General features: G+C 42.8%; 2 protein-coding genes across 3 annotated transcripts; both read left to right on the top strand.

The window, feature by feature from the left end:
* Positions 1-113: 113 nt before the first annotated feature.
* LOC115107734 (nephrocan-like) lies at positions 114-3,240 on the top strand. The gene is made up of 3 exons (XM_029631321.2): positions 114-1,132; positions 1,353-2,254; positions 2,579-3,240. Exons 1-3 carry the CDS (start codon positions 932-934, stop codon positions 2,985-2,987), a joined length of 1,512 nt encoding a protein of 503 aa, XP_029487181.1. The 5' UTR covers positions 114-931; the 3' UTR covers positions 2,988-3,240.
* Positions 3,241-5,317: 2,077 nt separating this feature from the next.
* Positions 5,318-17,244, top strand: LOC115107733 (dehydrodolichyl diphosphate synthase complex subunit nus1). 2 transcript variants are annotated; one of them, XM_029631320.2, is made up of 5 exons: positions 5,318-5,882; positions 7,304-7,438; positions 13,139-13,291; positions 14,191-14,290; positions 14,581-14,865. In XM_029631320.2, the coding sequence occupies exons 1-5, from the start codon at positions 5,516-5,518 to the stop codon at positions 14,609-14,611; spliced, it is 786 nt and encodes a 261-aa protein (XP_029487180.1). In that variant the 5' UTR covers positions 5,318-5,515; the 3' UTR covers positions 14,612-14,865. The 2 variants fall into 2 exon arrangements, with proteins under 2 accessions (XP_029487180.1, XP_029487179.1); XM_029631319.2 differs by lacking the exon at positions 14,581-14,865 and adding an exon at positions 16,092-17,244 and having other exon boundaries at positions 5,319-5,882.
* The last annotated feature ends 1,733 nt before the right edge of the window (positions 17,245-18,977 follow it).

Raw genomic sequence — 18,977 nt, 5'->3', positions numbered from 1 at the left:
ACAGCCTGCCACACAACAGAAAAAAAGCAATCGATAGCATATCTAGTCAATCTGTGTCGAGTTCTTGGGGGCAGTTTCCTGCCACTCCTTACACTGGCAGACAGTAGCATATATTATTATACCTTTGTCGTTGACAATTGCAGTTGAATGCTTTGCTTTTCACTCCTGTTTTTGGTGGCCACTCCCTGTGTCTAAAATATCTTGTTGGAGAGTGTAAACATTTCTTATGTCATTGTAGGCATGGTGTGAGTGGCTCTGCAGACAGTATTATATATTTTACATAGCTACTTTTTGCATTAAATAAATTATTTTTAATTGTATTTGCTAACCTCTTATCTCACACCATTGTTGTTGGGATAATCAGACAAATATTTTATTTATTTAACGTTTATGAGAGATAAATATACATTTCCTGTGTGGCACTACAGAAGGCAATCCTTCAGTTAAAAGACAAGTGGTCGTTGTTCATTAATCTGTATTAAATGTTACTAATAATATATGCCATTTAGCCTTCACTTTTATCCAAAGCGACTTAGTCACAAGTGCATGCAGTAATCAGGGTTAAGGTAGTTCATCTAACATATCTTAAAACATAACATGCAAATATATGGCAACTCCTTCAAGACAGTGGCAGACAGAGTATTCAAATAGACAGAGGAGGAAATTGTATTTGTTTAACTGAATGGGTTGTAAATGGTTTATCAGCAAGTTTCTCACGTCCGCAAACAGAAGGGCTATCTATTACTGTTTGTGTCAGTTCCTTGTCGGTGTCAAATGTTGTTTTTTAACCAAGATAAACATCTCTGCCATTGTTCCAAATGAAACAGAGCACCTACTCTCTCCCACATAATCCTTGCTGAGGTATTTAAACCCCAGAGCAAGAGGGAGTGCTGTTCTTTTTTACTGAGATGCCCAACTAGGCTGGGTGTTCATGATGTGGATTCTCATGATCTTGCTGGCAAGTATTACATTGCATACTCTCGTGTGCATCTGTAGCAATGTCTGTCCAAAGAAGTGTGTGTGTGATAGTGCAAAGTCAGTGCAGTGTTTCAGGTTGCAGTCTTTTCCCACTGGAATCACTAAAGATGTGAGGAAACTAAACCTGGGATACAACCACATCAAGCAACTAAAGGTAAGAATGGAATTGCTTATTAATCAGTGACATTAGTAACAATAGATTCACTATCAAACCATTTTCAGACCTTTCATCTTAGCAATCTTGTAATTAATCCTTAGAAATCAGTTTGATTTAAGCACTACTGAGTGATGATTTACTTCTGATTAATAGCATATTGTTTGTATAATGGTACACATTAGTTAATATCTTCTCCTGATATGTTTGTCTTTTCCAGGGTAGAGACATATCTGGCCTGACAGAGCTGGAGGAAGTGATCATTTCATCCTGTGGAGTGGAGGTGGTGGAGGCCAATGCTCTCAGGGCTCAGGGGCTACTAAGAAGCCTGGATCTACAGAAGAATAAACTGCATCAGATCCCCCGTGGTCTCCCACCCAGCCTGGAGACCCTTAACGTGGGCCACAACAGGATCACAGGCCTCCAGGAGTCTGTCTTTGAGGGGCTGAAGAAACTACGCCTGCTTGATCTTCAGAACAACCAGATCACCAACCTGCGTTCCAACACCCTCTCCACCCTGAAGAAGTTGGAGTACCTTTACCTGGATGGAAATCAAATTGAGACTGTTCAAGGTGCTCTGAGACTCCCCCAACTGAATCTGTTGAGCTTGGGGAACAACAAGATCCCCTGTTTTCCCTCATCCTTTTTCACACCACTACAGTCCTTGACGACACTGCGTTTACCAGGGAACCTCCTATCAAGAGTTCCACTCGATCTCCCTCACGCCCTGTCCTACCTGAACTTGGACAGGAACCAAATACGAGCACTGAGAAATCGCGAGATGGGCCAACTCCGCAACCTCACGTCTCTGTCTGCGTCCTACAATAGGTTGGTTTCTGTGGATGGTGGCCTTCGCTTGCCCAACCTCACAGTTCTGGAACTGCCAGGAAACCAGCTGAGGGTGCTGCCCAGTAGACTGAGCCCCAAACTGGAAAAACTGGACTGCAGACAGAACTCCATTCAGGAAGTCACCTTCCTGCACCTGTCTGGAATGAAACAGCTGAAGCATCTCTTCCTAGAGAATAACACCATCTGGAACTTTGAAGCTAATGCTCTGAGGAACAGCGTTCACATAACCAACCTGGCTCTGGAACAGAATCTCCTCTCCTCTATTCCAGACGGGTATGTATTTCATCCCTTTGATATGGTGCTTTATTAGCATGTTTTAGACTAACATTTGGGATCATATTGATGAATTCATGACATACATTATAGATGTGTTGTACATTCAATTGAGTATTACTCATTTCTACAATAATCTTTGTACAATACATCGGTAGAATAGCGGCCTAACCACATTGTAAGTCTTTGGTTAAACATATTTGAGTATAAAACCACAAGATGATAGATAAACACATCTTAACTGTAGATCCATGTGACTCCTTTGGCCTTTTGGTAAGAGCAGACACCACTGTCCACTGTTCTGTTAACATGTCTCTCTGGCAGGCTTCCAGAGAGTCTGATCCGCCTGGACTTGAAAGGGAACCGCATCGAGGCCGTCCAGGAGCAGGAGCTGAGATCCCTGAAGCGCCTGCAGGTGTTGAACTTGAGGAGAAACAAGCTGACCTCCCTCCCCCAGATCACCCTGGATCTGCTTCCACGGCTGAGGACCGTCTACCTAGATGGGAACCCCTGGAACTGCAGCTGTGAGCTCCTGGGGGTCAAGAGGACCCTGCTGGCCAGGAGGGTGGAGATCCCTAAGGAGCTGTGTAACGAGCATGTGAGTGCGCCGGGGGACAGCTGGAGAGCGTACCTGATGGCCCAGGACAGATGTGAGGAGTACTTCATGGAAACCGCCCCTGAGGACCAAGTGGAGCAGACAGACACTGAGGAGTATTATGACTATGATTCGTAGATGGAGAAAATAAATGTAGCAGGGGAATTTCATGTTTAGCTCAACATACTGGGTATTTTGAATGTTTTAACATTTTACTGTAGTTTGGCAATTAATACTAAGGAAGTTACCTTTAGCTGTGTAGTCAATAGAAAAACATTAAACTACTGTATTAACAAACAGCTATTGCAATATACATTGGTAAATAGGTATATGTAGAATATACCTTAAATACCTAATGTATAATAACATAATAATAAATAAACAAGTTTCATTACAGTTTTCATTTACTTGGCACAAACAGTTGCAAATAATCTGCTATAGGATAAGCCATGTAATTACTTTTGTGTGTGTTTGGTTTGTTCTGAATTTAATTGGCATCTTAGTTGATACTGTAAAAAAGTGTTATGCACACTTTGCAAAAACAATAGACAAATAAATACTAGCTACAGATAACTAACGACTTGCACTTCTAGGGTGCTTGACCTGCACGGTTTCCAACCGGTTTAAACCTAACCCTAACCTTAAGCCTAACTTTAACCACACTGCTAGCCTTATTCCTAACTCTAACCTTAAATTAAGCACAAACAGCAAATGTTTTGTTTTCATGTTTGTTAATGAATGTTTACAATATAGCCAATTGTGACATTGTGGATGTGGTAACTAGTGGACACCTTTAGGTTCTGACAAAAAGAGCAACCAGAGTATCTCGGCATGCGTTTGAGGGGACGGGCGGACGGGAAGTGGGGTGATGGCGGAAGTGGATGCTGAGTTTGAATCCAGTAGCGCTTCGAGCAAATTTGGTGAAGACGAATGTTCTGCATGGACAACAGTAGCATCAACAAATAGAACAAAAAATGAACATTTCAAAAATGGCAGTGGATAATACGTGTGAATGATAATGAATCTCTTCTTATTGGGATAAGTTTGTTGAGTAAGGATGCATATGTGGGAAACCCATTTGAGGGGTCGAAGATTGTGAAGCAAGGGCTTGGAAAAGTGGAGTCTGTCAGAGTGACCAGGAGTGGTCTTATTAATTGTATTTCTGAAGAGCAGGGGAAGATTGCAGTGGGCCTCAAGAGAATCCAGACAACAGAAGTGTTGTGTTTTGAATTTGAGTAGAGCACCTGTCAAAGGAGTAATCTCAGGGGCGATGAAGATCATTCCTGGTGTGGTTGGTGCCCTGCGTCTGACCCACTGGAAGAAAGTGAAGAAAGTCCGTCGGTCCTGTTGTTTTTTGATAAAGAGCAAATACCTATGCATGTGAATCTTGGTTATGTAAGATAGGCTGTAAGGGCTTTCGTCGCCAAACCACTGCAGTGTAAGAATTGTAAAGGATTTGGCCATGTTTCAAGTGTATGCAGACAAAACAGTATACTGAAAAAAATGTGTGTAGAAGTACGACAGTGTTGCAATTGTGGTGGGGATCATGATCCTGAGTTACTGGAGTCCCCTTTAAGGGTGAAGGAGAATGAGGTGGCAAAAGCTAGAGCGGTCAATCAAATCTCCTATGCGGAGGCGATTAAAATCATTGAGTGACTATATGGTAGTGGATACACCACAGCCTGTAGTAAATGTTTGCTGCCAGACAAAAGATTACTGTGTGTTAAAAATGTGGATTTTGTTGCGTTCATTAACACATTTATAAACTGTACAGCACAAGTCTCAAAGAAGTCTATGAAACTGGACATTATTGTGGCTGCGGCAGAAAAGTTTGGGGGATTTAAAGATTTTACATCTGAAGACTTGCAAGGGCTACTGGCGCCAGAAGACCCGCCCTACCAGATTCGCCTTGAGCCTGTGTAGGTGTAACAGATTTAGCTTCCGTCCCTCTCCTCGCCCCGAAACAGGGACCCTCTGCACACATCAACACCGGCCCCCCACGAAACATCATTACCTATCGTTCCATAAAAGCCACAACTACTTCAAAGTCTCAGAGCGAGTGACGTCATTGATTGTAACGCTATAAGCGCGCACCCGGCTAACTAGCTAGCCATTTCACACCGGTTACACAGGGATCCGATCTGCTTTATTTTTTAACAAAAAGGTTGTTTGATTTATTGTATTTTTTTGGTCATTTGTTCAGTTTTGGGGGGGGGAATCCTGTTTCCATCCCGCATAATAGGTGGCGGGATGCACATTAAATTGTGTGATCGACCCTGGGTTTATAAGCGCGGATATCGACTCTGCCGCTTGAGCATGCTTTTGCGGCACAGTCGATAGCGCGCTGGACTTCGGGCTAGAAGGTCGAGGGATCGAGACCTGCTCTCTGCCTGTCTCATTTACATAGAAGAAAAAAACAACCCTACGTAGATCTCGCGTGATTTCATATTTGCTGAATCGTCCAATCAGTGAGCTACGTGTATCCTTCGGGTTCAGAGGGTAAAGGTTGTATGAAGATGGCAGCGGTGTAAACTGTGGCGTTGGCAGTAAACTAAATGACTCACAGGAGTAGATTAGTGTGCATCCATATTTAGACTTGAAATGCAGAGCTCGATAGATACCTGATAAGTATTCAATTTCGAGATTTTGTCGAGGAGGGCGGCATAATGGCAATAGTGTACGAGTTCGTGTGGCAGGTTCTGCATGTCCTTCTCCACATTCATAGAACGCTTATCACTTGGTTCCGAATCCGACTTCGGAATTGGAATGGGCGACTGTGGTCACGAGCCTTAACAGCGCTTATTGTGCCGATGGCTCTCTCGTTTCCTAACCCAAAAAATATTGTCCCAGCACCCGGTAAACGCGTTAGTCGTCGGTATCGCTGGGGGGCGGATGGGAAATCTCTGGAGAAGCTGCCTGACCATATCGGTTTATTGATAGCGGAAGAGGATCCACGGTACACAGATATAGCCAACCTTGTGGTGTGGTGCATGGCAGTCGGCATATCTTATGTCAGTGTGTACGATAATTACGGTAAGATAATTTAATTTCTTCGTTATTTTATTTATATTAAATGACACCAGGAAGTGTTGCTAAATACAGCACCACCAGACAGTCACGTGCGCTGCAGTGCAGACCCTTGCCAGCCAGCCATATTTAGATTGGCTTGTAATCAGCGATTGTTGAACTTTCCTATTCATGGTACTTTGTTAGTTGCCTTGGATAACTGTTACCTAGCTATCTATTATCAATTCTGATAGTCAAATAGCTTTACCCAGCCTTCATAATTTGTGCCATATCTGCTTAGGCCTCAAGTGCCTTGTTGCTATTATAAACAGGTTACCCACATAATTACAGCAGTACAATTTAATGTTTTGTTATTACCAGTAAATAAAATAATGTTTTGTCATACTGTTGTATATGGTCTGATCTACAACGGTTGTCGGCCAATCAGCATTCAGGGCTCCAACCACCCAGTTTATAAATTCTTTGGGCCCTGCCCTCATTCCCAAATGGCATGTCTTGTCGTTAAAGAAAGCGCTGGAGTGTGCTAGAAAATAAACTATCAACTGTAACAATGTTGTATAGCTAGATTAGAGAATATGATTTCAACTAGTGGAGTCCCTGCTCTCAATAGGCTTTCAAGATTTGACCTGTGGCATTTTCACCTATTCTCTGAGCCTAGAGGGAATTGGCTTAACTGAAGGTTACACACACACACAGTATTTCTGTTCTTGCTTCCCGAGTGGCGCAGCGGTCTAAGGCACTGCATCTCAGTGCAAGAGGTGTCACTACAGTCCCTGGTTCGAATCCAGGCTGAATCACATCCGGCTGTGATTGGGAGTCCCGTAGGGCGACGCTCAATTGGCCCAGCGTCGTCCGGGTTTGGCCGGTGTAGGTCATCATGGTAAATAAGAATTTGTTCTTAACTGACTTGCCTAGTTAAATAAAAATCACCACAGCCACTCTTACTGGGTCATGCTAGTTTGAACATATTGTTTACGCCTTGAGTGCTTTCTCAGTGGTGTGGTTCCTCAATGTCTGCTGACTTGTGTCATCAGTCTCTCACAGCCAAATCTGGCACATGATTCATTATCCCCCCTAATTACTAGACTTATTATAATATTATGTTAGTAAGGTTGCAAATCTCCTTGTTTTTTCGTCTTTCAGTTAAGTTCGGATGTGCCCAATGTTCCTAACCCCCAGTGAGAGGTTGAAACTCCCCCCTCCTCCCAACAGATAACATTTCCATGTTGGTTGGTCATGGCTAGAAGGGATCCAGCCTTTGTGAAATTAATGTCAAAAGTAGATGTTCTTTTATTTATTTTAGCAAACCTTTACCTAATTATCCTAACCTGCTATGTTAATTCTCCTAACCTGCTACAAAAAGTAAAATCTGACATTAATTTGACTAAAGATGGACCCCTTCTAGCCATGACCCTTTTGGTTCCCAGGTGTCTTCAGGAGGAACAACTCAAGGCTGATGGATGAGATCCTGAAGCAGCAGCAGGAGCTCCTAGATCTAGAAGGCTCCAAGCAGCTCTGTGTGGAGTTCCTTAACAATGGCACTGACAAACAGGACCAACAAGGTGAGACACTTGAACACTGAACAGCAGGGGCTGTATGCATCTCAGATTAGGAGTGCTGGTCTAAAGCGGCACTCCACAAAAAAAAAAGGAAGCTGGCATAATGCTAATCGCGAGCTAAATGCCAAACGTTAACTCTAATACAGGTTGCTACCAGTGGTGGTGTAGATCAGAATGTTTGTTCAAGGGAATATTCTGAATCAACTGAGCAGTAGTATTCATATAGGCCTAATATAAGCTATATCCATCAATTTAATAATCTATTTTTCTGGTGCGCTGAAATGTAATGTGGTGCTCCTAACTTTTCAAAATTAGGAGCACATGTGCTACCAATAAAACATATTCATTTAGAGCCCCGAGTGCCAGAGCAAAAACTAAAATGTCCACCCCTTTCGGTCCCCGGGACCAGGATTAACAAACACTGCACTAAACTGATCTTAAATCAGCACTCCTACACCTACTCAAAGCTTGATACATATGGCCCCTCAGACATCTGCAACAATGGGACATGCCCTGTGGTTTCTCTGCTATTCCTCGTCCTTACTCCTGTAATATGCCATAATCGGGTTAAACCAGAAGAACTAGATGGGCTACAACCAAGAAGAGAAAAGGCATTCAGAATTCTGCCACATGTAGTATGAATAATCAATTCAATTCTATTGGATACTAAATAATATATGAAACCCTTTAGGGCAATTTAGATTGCAAGGCTTAATTGGAGTAATATTCACAATTCATCATCACTTATTGAATGAATTTTGAAACGGATTACGAAAATTATAGTTAACTGTATTTTTTAGATGGATTCCAATTACACCAGGCTTGAAAGCATGATTGCATCATCTGTGGCATTTGTTTATTGAAGAGCATGTGGACTGCAGCCAGCCTGTATTGACTGATGAAGATCTATTCTATTGTGTAGTCTTACTGGCCGTCTGCTGTTGGCAACTACATTATCTCTTGAGCAAGTCAATCTGTTATTACACACGGTCTCACACACACACAGACCGTATAGAGTAGTAAAGGAACACAACCCAGAATAATTCTCTTCAAGGAATTCTTGTTTTTCCTGTTCATAGAAACTATAATTCACTTGTATAACTTACGAATTATTGGATCTCTATGTTCTCTTGTTATTCAATTGTTTTGTAACCCATAAATGTCATATTACTATGCAACGCCGTTTGGGTCTTTGCATGTCAAAGATACACGTCATATAACACTTTATCGTGTCAAATAAGCTTGTTGACCAATCAGGATCTGAATATGACTGCACGTCACGTAATAATTTAGCACATTCATGCATTTTTTACATAGTTATGACACATTGATTACACTATCACTCGTATTTCATATGTCACAACGATTCACCTGTTTCGTATCATATGACGCTGGTATAGTTGTCTCGCGCACCTTCTGCTGCCACACGTGCGCAGACCCACTTCCCCAAGCGCTGGACACTGCTGGTCATAAAAAAAGCTAGCTAGCTGATGGATGCAAACAATGGTCTTTTCCAAAAACATAACAAAATGACAATCTGTTTCAGTAGCTATTGTTAGCTAGCTAACTATCTAGGCTAGGTGTCATCTAAAATACCCATAATATATAAGACCGTTCTTATATGCTGACCAGACCGCTCGCGCATGTTGATTTTTGTCCGTCCACTCCAGATGCGATCAAGACACGCAGGTTGAAATATCAAAACGAACTCTGAAACGACAGGTCGAAAAGCATTAAACATTTATGGCAATTTAGCTATCTAGCTCATTTGTCCTGGGATATAAACATTGAGTTATTTTACCTGAAATGCACAAGGTCCTCTACTCCAACAATTAATCCACAGATCAAAGGGTAAACAGAGTTAGTTTCTAGTAATTTCCTCCTTCAGGCTTCTTCTTCTTTGGACTTTATACGTCGTTTGCCAACCAACTTTAAGGTGCATTACCACAGTTCATCATTCAATTACCCACATGGGTATATGCTCCTAAAAACCAGTTAGAGATGTTATTGCGAGGGCTTGTGCTTCTAGTTCCAACCGTGCAGCAATATCTAACAATTCCACAACAAATACCTAATACACACATCTAGGTAAAGTGATGAAATAAGAATATATAAATATATGGATGAGCAATGTCAGTGAGCATAGGCTAAGATGCAATAGATAGTATAGAATACAGTATTTACATATGAGATGAGTAATGCAAGATATGTAAACATTTATTAAAGTGACTAGTGTTCCATTTATTAAAGTGGGCAATGATTTCAAGTCTCTCTGTGCTAGTGACGATTGTTTAACAATCCACTATAATTGAGAATTTCAATAAGCATTTTTCTACGGCTGGCCATGCTTTCCACCTGGCTACCCCTACCCCGGTCAACAGCACTGCACCCCCCCACAGCAACTCGCCCAAGCCTTCCCCATTTCTCCTTCTCTCAAATCCAGTCAGCTGATGTTCTGAAAGAGCTGCAAAATCTGGACCCCTACAAATCAGCCGGGCCGAAATTGTTGCCACCCCTATTGCTAGCCTGTTCAACCTCTCTTTCGTGTCGTCTGAGATTCCCAAAGATTGGAAAGCAGCTGCGCTCATCCCCTTCTTCAAAGGGGGGGACACTCTTGACCCAAACTGCTACAGACCCATGTCTATATTACACTGTCTTTCTAAGGTCTTTGAAAGCCAAGTCAACAAACAGATTACCGGCCATTTCGAATCCCACCATACCTTCTCCGCTATGCAATCAGGTTTCAGAGCTGGTCATGGGTGCACCTCAGCCACGGTGAAGGTCTTAAACGATATCTTAACCGCCATCGATAAGAAACAATACTGTGCAGCCGTATTCATTGACCTGGCCAAGGCTTTCGACTCTGTCAATCACCACATCCTCATCGGCAGACTCGACAGCCTTGGTTTCTCAAATGATTGCCTCGCCTGGTTCACCAACTACTTCTCTGATAGAGTTCAGTGTGTCAAATCGGAGGGTCTGTTGTCCGGGCCTCTGGCAGTCTCTATTGGGGTGCCACAGGGTTCAATTCTTGGACCAACTCTCTTACATTTACATTTACATTTAAGTCATTTAGCAGACGCTCTTATCCAGAGCGACTTACAAATTGGTGCATTCACCTTATGACATCCAGTGGAACAGCCACTTTACAATAGTGCATCTAAATCTTTTAAGGGGGGGGGGGGGGGGGGGGGGGGTGAGAAGGATTACTTTATCCTATCCTAGGTATTCCTTAAAGAGGTGGGGTTTCAGGTGTCTCCGGAAGGTGGTGATTGACTCCGCTGTCCTGGCGTCGTGAGGGAGTTTGTTCCACCATTGGGGGGCCAGAGCAGCGAACAGTTTAAAAAAAAGATTATGATGGGGAGCTTATAGCTTATGAGAAGGAACTACAGAAGGTACACTTGGGTAAAGACAACGGCTTTCACGTGGAGGAGATTCAGGAATCAAAAGAGAGAAAATGTTTTTTTTAATATAAAAAAAAATGGGTGTTGGTCCGTTGGAAAAACTGGCCCCAAAAGTTCAACAGTTGGGTATTAGAGGATGAGGTGGTGGAGGCAGTGGGGGTCAACTTAAACCCTCCTGCATGATAAAAACGCCATCATTCGAGTGTACACAGGAGTGCATCATGGAACACAATGGATTCTACTCGACTCTCTGCGTCTGCACATATATATACACACATACATGCATGTATGAATAACCAAAGTTCAAATTATACTCTTCTCTGTATACATCAATGATGTCGCTCTTGCTGCTGGTGATTCTCTGATCCACCTCTACGCAGACGACACCATTCTGTATACTTCTGGCCCCTCCTTGGACACTGTTAACAACCCTCCAGGCGAGTTTCAATGCCATACAACTCTCCTTCCGTGGCCTCCAATTGCTCTTAAATACAAGTAAAACTAAATACATAATCTTCAACCGATCGCTGCCTGTCCAACATCACTACTCTGGAAGGCTCTGTTTTAGAATATGTGGACAACTACAAATACCTAGGTGTCTGGTTAGACTGTAAACTTTCCTTCCAGACCCACATCAAACATCTCCAATCCAAAATTAAATCTAGAATTGGCTTCCTATTTCGCAACAAAGCATCCTTCACTCATGCTGCCAAACATACCCTTGTAAAACTGACCATCCTACCAATCCTCGACTTCGGCGATGTCATTTACAAAATAGCCTCCAATACCCTACTCAATAAATTGGATGCAGTCTATCACAGTGTCATCCGTTTTGTCACCAAAGCCCCATATACTACCACCACTGTGACCTGTACGCTCTGTTTGGCTGGCCCTCGCTTCATACTCGTCGCCAAACCCACTGGCACCAGGTCATCTACAAGACCCTGCTAGATAAAGTCCCCGCCTTATCTCAGCTCACTGGTCACCATAGCAGCACCCACCTGTAGCACGAGCTCCAGCAGGTATATCTCTCTGGTCACCCCCAAAACCAATTCTTTCTTTGGCCGCCTCTCCTTCCAGTTCTCTGCTGCCAATGACTGGAACGAACTACAAACATCTCTGAAACTGGAAACACTTATCTCCCTCACTAGCTTTAAGCACCAACTGTCAGAGCAGCTCACAGATACTGCACCTGTACATTGCCCATCTATAATTTAACCCAAACAACTACCCCTTTCCCTAGTGTATTTATTTATTTTGCTCCTTTGCACCCCATTATTTCGATCTCTACTTTGCACATTCTTCCACTGCAAATCAACCATTCCAGTGTTTTACTTGCTATATTGCATTTACTTCGCCACCATGGCCTTTTTTTGCCAGGTCGCAATTGTAAATGAGAACTTGTTCTCAACTTGCCTACCTGGTTAAATAAAGGTGAGATTTTAAAAAACAGCCTTGAGATAGAAGCTGTTTTTCACTCTCTCGGTCCCAGCTTTGATGCACCTGTTCTGGCCTTACCTATGGATTGTGGATCAATGACATGGGGTATCAGTCTACTCAGTGACACCCAGAGAACATTTGCGTTGTAGCTCTTATTGTGGGAATCTGAATTGAGCTACATTTATTGTATCAGTCATCCTACTATGTGTATTGAACACGCTTCCAGAGGAAAAACAATACAACGTGGTTGTTTTGGAGTCTGATAACTCCGAGGAGGACGTTGTGGGGGAACCGCTTTAGCAGTCTACTGAGTAGACTGCTAAAGCTAGCTAGCTACCGCATAAGTTGCTAATAAAATCTGTATCAAAGATATTCGCAAGCATTTTTGATCCTGATCTTTATTTCAAATGCTCACACAAACATTTTCCTATTCGGTTGAACACATAATGCCTTATTACCCACGCGGTATTGTGAACACATCGTTCGTGGCCGGTGTGTGCTTGTTTGCAGACTTTATTTTTTGTACAGCTTTGACAGTGCTACTGATCGTAATGGTGGAGCTTGGCTTGCTCATGCAAATTCAGCACACACAACTTTCTATAATAGAATTGTTTTATTTGACATGTCAAATAGTCTTATTTGACGTGTATAGTTTGACACACAAAGACCCAAGCGGCGTTCCATATATTATAACAGCAGGTTTATAAAGCAGGCATTCCCACCCACTAACCTTCAGTCAAACAGCCACCTGACACATTTACCATTGATTGTTGTGATTAGTGTGTGTGTGTGTGTGCGCCTGAGTACAGGTATGTGTGCTTGTGGGGCGCATTATGACTGTATTCCTCTGTTTCCACAGTGCTGTCGTGTCAGTCTGTATTGAAGGTGCTATCTCCAGACGACGGGAAGCTGAGGATCGTGCAGGCAGCACAGCAGCTGTGTAGAGCTGTGGAGCAGAGGGACAAGACATCCAAAGACATCAATGTCACTGTGTTGGACTCCCTACTCAGAGGTGAGGAGGCCCCAAGATCTTACTGGTCTTTAGTGTATTGTTATTCGTTGACTGGGACCTTTATTTAATTGTTTAATCGTCAGGATAACACCCATAGACATTCTCTTGATCATAACAGTAGTTATCATAGACTAAATCATCTGATATTAATCTGTGCTGCACTATTACAAGCTGGAGTACAGTCAGTGAAGCTTAGCTCACCAGCTCTCCTTTGGCATGATGTTCAGAGTAGCAATTTCACTCGATTTGAAGCTCAGGAATGATGGAGGGCAGAAATTGGGTGAAGGTCAAGGAGCCCCCTGTTAGATCAGCTCTAACAGTGTTTGATCAAAAGATGAAGCACTCTGCGCCAGAGCTCCTCTCTCAATGTGGGTCTTTTGACCTGAGCCCTCTGCCCGCCCAGGCTCTGCCCATCGTTAGCCCCTGGCTAAGACTGATCACCCTCACTAGCTGTAAATCACATCACCATTACTTTAGTGGAACACTCACAAATCAAAGCTCTTGTAGAAGATTATGGATGAGACCAAAGGCAGAAATGTGAACAAACTGAAGAGAAAGCTTGTCTCCAGACAGAATATAAACTACAGAGGATAGCAGAGTTCACTTCAGTGCAGTTGAGTTGAATCTAATCAAATCCAGTGTAGTGTACAGTGAAGTTATTGTGTGTTTACTTCTCTGGGCCAGTGAGAGCAGCTGTTCCTCAGCACAGTCAGTGTCTATGGGGCTTGGCAAGCTGCTGCTGTAGCTCTCTAACACCCCCAAAAAGAAAAGGCACTTCAGGTGGTTATCTCTTAATCTTTTCCACAATCCTTATGCAAACTAGCCTTTGAAATGCTCTAAACGGTGCACTCTGAAATTTCCAGTGATTGGTTGTTCCATTGCTCTGTCTGTATGTGCAGAGTCGAAGAGTACACCAGATCCAGACCTGGTTCTGAAGTTCGGCCCAGTAGAAAGCACCCTGGGATTCCTGCCCTGGCACATCAGACTGACAGAGTTCATGTGAGTATTGTACAGTGTCTGTCTGTGTGCACACGTTCGATAAGGCTGCCTCACTCGTGTGGAAGACTCCTGGGATAGCCGCTGCTCTGAAGAGCTGGACACGAATGACAATGAGGTTCCTTTCTTATTCCTCATACCACTCTGTGTGTGTGTGTGACGGAGAGGGAGAGTTTGTGTGTGCGTGCCTTTGCTTTGCCTCCTGAGTAGAATTGATATGGGCCTTTTGTGCTTATCTGTGCAGATTAACTGGTAAACCTGCCTGCTGCCTAATTTGTCTCCTGTCTTGACAGATTGAAAAGGCTTTTTAAAACGCTGCTGTGAATCCAGTATAAATCGCAGTGCTGTTTTAATGGAAACGGAGAGGAAATGATGCAGTTCAGCATTCGCGACGTTGACAGATGATGCATCACTAACAATTGCAGAAATCCTATTTCTGGATATTAGCTATGTTTCTATTAACTGTTCCAGTGATTTTAAAATAACAACAATAAAAATAGAACATCGACAATTGCTTGCTAGGCTACGTTTCCATTTCACTATCTTGTGTTGATAAAGATTGCTGGATGTGAAGGCATCATTCCGGGGAAAAAAACAAGTGAATAAAAATGTAGTGGTTGAAGTGTTTCCTTAACCCATGTAGGCAAATTGTGTATTATTAAGTTGTTGACCTTCTGCATGCCCTCCCACCTATCTGTTTGATGTCTCAGGTAGGCATATAGCCCACGAAAGCCAGCATGTAGACGATAGAATGTAATAATTGACTCATATTTACTGGACATTGCTTTTGTCGAGTAAACCTGGATCAATGGAAACCTGACTATAAATGTATCGTTATTTGGCAGTCGTGAAGTTCAGTCAGGCTTGCCCACATTATTGAATGTGGGTCTTTACAAAGCAACATTTATTTTTCACAGAAAGACTTTATTTGCAACATGAGAGGACTCTTCTTTGTATCTGTCACACAGCACACGGGCCCCATTTTGAAGTTGTCAATTTTCTTCTACTTTTTCCATTTTCTAAATGTACATTTTTAAAAACCTTTTATTTAACTAGGCAAATCAGTTAAGAGCATTCTTATTTACAATGACCGCCTAGGAACAGTGAGTTAACGGCCTTGTTCAGGGGGGGAACGATCGATTTTTCTTACCTTGTCAGCTCGGGGATTCGATCTAGCAACCTTTCGGTTACTGGCCCAACGCTCTAACCACTAGGCTACCTGCCAACCAAAAAGTTGGTTAACAAAACTGAAAGGGTGTGTACTGCCACCTACAGTTATGGAATGTTTGCTCACAAGTTTAAATTATTGGCTGAGCCCTTCTGATGACCTGGATGGAATTATGTGAACCTTCCTTAACCTGTAGGAAGTCCCACCCAGTTGAGGACATTCGCTATTTTGAAGTAGTCAACGGCCCTACCCATGCTTAAACAGGCTTTTTGGCACTAGAGTCCTAATCATTGTCAATGATTTGCAAGGACATTTTGGGCCTTGACCGCCATTAAACACTAGATGGCCATATAGTGCTGTAACTGCTTTAGACATTTAACTCAAGCAGCAGCTTTTGGGAATCACAGGAGATTTTTTTTAAAGCAGCAATAAAGTACATAATTGTATTTGGAGTACGCCTTTTAACTAATGTAACATGGTGACATTTCTGTTAATCACTTATTGCTTGGTATCTATTTTACCAACATTATTTTATATTCATAGGTTTTACTCTACTGCCCATAGCTACTGCCATCTGAGGTAGGCTAGAAGTGTCTCTGTAGTATATCTCTCTAACATCCTCCCTCTCTCCTGCAGCTCCTTACCCTCCCATGTAGGCGTCTCCTATGAGGACTTATTCAGCGCCTTGCAGCGTTACGCCTCCTGTGAGCAGCGGCTGGGAAAGTGAGTGATTGGCCCCGCCCCTCCAGAGGAAGGGGAAAGACAAGGGTGTGGGGTAGGGGTCCGCCCTAGCCCCTCTTCCTCCCGGGTCTCTGTTTGCAGTACAGGCACTAGAGAACAAGAAGCCAGCCAGACAGCGTACTGCCACATCACATCGAATCTCACCTCCACCCCTGCTCACTCGGACTCACTACTTGGACTCACTACTCGGACTCACTGCTCCTCCGCAACGTGAAAGGGTCACCAGGCTGCCTCCGTGAGGCATGCTGGGTAGTACGGACCCTGACAAGGTAAAGGCACGCACTGAACATCAGCGGGCTTGGAAGAGATCGGCCAATGCCCCCGCATCAGCTGTATTAACGAGGAACCAACATTACCTGAAGGACATTGTTAGCCGTATGGTGTAAATCTAGTGTAAATCTCTCTCGCTCTCTCTCTGTTTGCTGTAGATTCTGTTGTGCCCCTGAGGTATGAATGAGGATAATGGATCAAGCTTTCTGCTGCTCTGGAAGGGAGCGGTGTGTTGTGAGGAATGTGCCAGGCAGAAAGTGTAATGCTAAACAACAACATTGCTCTTCAGGTCTCTCCATCTCTGTAAAGGACTGCATGGAGGACCTTGGGGCTTTTCTGGAAATTATACTTCATATAAGTGTGCTTCAAATGTAGAGCTTAATCAATATGGTATGGGAGGATGTGGAACGAGAGCTCTGTGATACGTGACTATATTCTGCATGTTAAGGATGTCTGACTACATGGTTGTGCTGTGTCTTCATTCAGAGTTACTATTGGTGGACTGTGTGTGTCTGCTTTTGTACATGTGTGAAACTCAGCCAGCAAGTTACACAAAATCCAATATTTGCAATCAATCAGGATGAAAAATAAATCAGTTGACTGTATACAATTTCCCCCATGACCAACACTATTTTATTTGGTGTTGAATTACTAGGTTCTCACCCTGTTCTCCATAATATTAAGATTTCTGCATGTTGAGCCCCTTAATCCTCAATGCTGTTGTTGTTAATCCATGTGAAGATTGACTAACTCTTGTATTAAAGTGTTTTGCTATTTCTTTCATCTCATGAACTTGTTTAAAACCCAGATTCAGTATTTTATTTTCCCTTCTCTCTGGTTAGATGGCATACAGGAGTATTTACACTGTAGGGATATCCTAGATAGAGGACTCTAGTGCCCAAATGCCAATTTTAGCATGGGCAGTGCCATTGAGGACTTCAACCATTTTTGAAGTAGTCAACTGGGTGGGACTTCCTATTGGTTAAGGAAGGATCACATGATACCATTTTGGACTTCAGGAGGGATCTGCCAATGAATTATACTTGTACGCAAACATTCCATAACTGCAGGTGGCAGTAAATCACCAACCTGGGTTTTTTACCTGTTCAAACACTCCAGGTGGCCGTATGCATTTACACCATAATGCTAACTAATTACCCATGGGACTGAAACTCCCAATTCCTCACTAGCCAATGGTTGGGTTGTCATAGGAAGGTTCATCAATAAATGTTACTGAAAACCCCATATGCAGTACACCTATATGCTTTGTTTGGGTTGGATTCCCTCAGCGTCTTCTAAAGGTAGACTGAACAGCTGATAATATCTTCCTGCGAGCTAAATTGAACCGATGTAAAAGGTTGATTTATGGAGTTGTGTTGTCTGATCTTGTTCTCTGCATGTCCCCTCACATGTAATGTGGTCTATGGTAAGGTGAACAAGTGTTTTACTCCCTGTAATGTATGCACCGAAAGGCCTGCTGGATTTAACCTCAAAAGATCAACTATTGAACAATGGGCTGAGTGTGAAGCTGTAGTAACCTTGGATGTGTTAGATATTAGTTAAATGTTTTATTTGCACTGACACTGGTGGTTTGCCGTTCTCTGATCATTGCGTCCCAACCCATATAACCAAGGATGTGTTTCACCATCTGAAAGCTGTGTGCCTAGGGAGAGGCACTCTGACTAGCATCTTGCATCCTTCTGAATTGATATGCAGCAGTCATTCAAATGCATGGTGGACTGCACCATCATTCAAAGGGAAAGCATCTTCAAACACTTCTTTTTAAACGCTTCGTTTTAAATACTAATGTGTGTTGTGTTCTCGATACAAGGCAGGCTTACACACCTGCAGCTGAAACCACTGTACTGCTACTCTCTGATGCAGCACTTTACATAAGTCTTAACATCCCCCTCAAATGGAAGATGGTTGAGTGTAGTGTTTTGTGATGTGGCAGCTGCGTGTAAACATTGAGGCAGATTTGCTTTAAATCCACTCTTCATGTCAGTCTTTTAGACCAAGTGAAGGCATATGGGCTGCAGAAATGGAGAACTACATGAAATTACGTTGGGCGATGTCAACCTTTGTCCTTGTGCAATTATGTACCCATACAACATTGATATACATACGATGCTATCGTCCCCTATTGGCCAACCCAAAACATTTAAATAAATGTTGAAAACGCCAGTCATTGAGAACGAAGTGAAATTGCGTTATGTTCATAACGCATCCTCGCAAGGGAGAGGATTTTCTTCCAGTAAGCAAATTTTTTTTGCACTGAAATTTTGGCGTCTCATTTATCCAAAATGCCATATTTACTTCTCTAACAACCCTAGCGATGCCTTTAGGAGATTAGATTTGATCCAGTGTAACATGAGAAAAGGTGACAGACTGAGCTTCTCTTTCTCTATACAATAAATTGGTTATTTTGTAGAGGTTTATTGTCTTAAAAGATTCCTTCCTATCCATGAGAATTTAGCTGTAAAAAATTGTCTTAAAGTGATGCTCCGAACA

The sequence above is a fragment of the Oncorhynchus nerka genome, linkage group LG24, assembly GCF_034236695.1.
Source record: "Oncorhynchus nerka isolate Pitt River linkage group LG24, Oner_Uvic_2.0, whole genome shotgun sequence".
In the NCBI taxonomy this organism is placed as follows: Eukaryota; Metazoa; Chordata; class Actinopteri; order Salmoniformes; family Salmonidae; genus Oncorhynchus; species Oncorhynchus nerka.
Note: the sequence above shows the minus strand (reverse complement) of the source record. Positions and strands in the feature narration are given on the sequence as shown.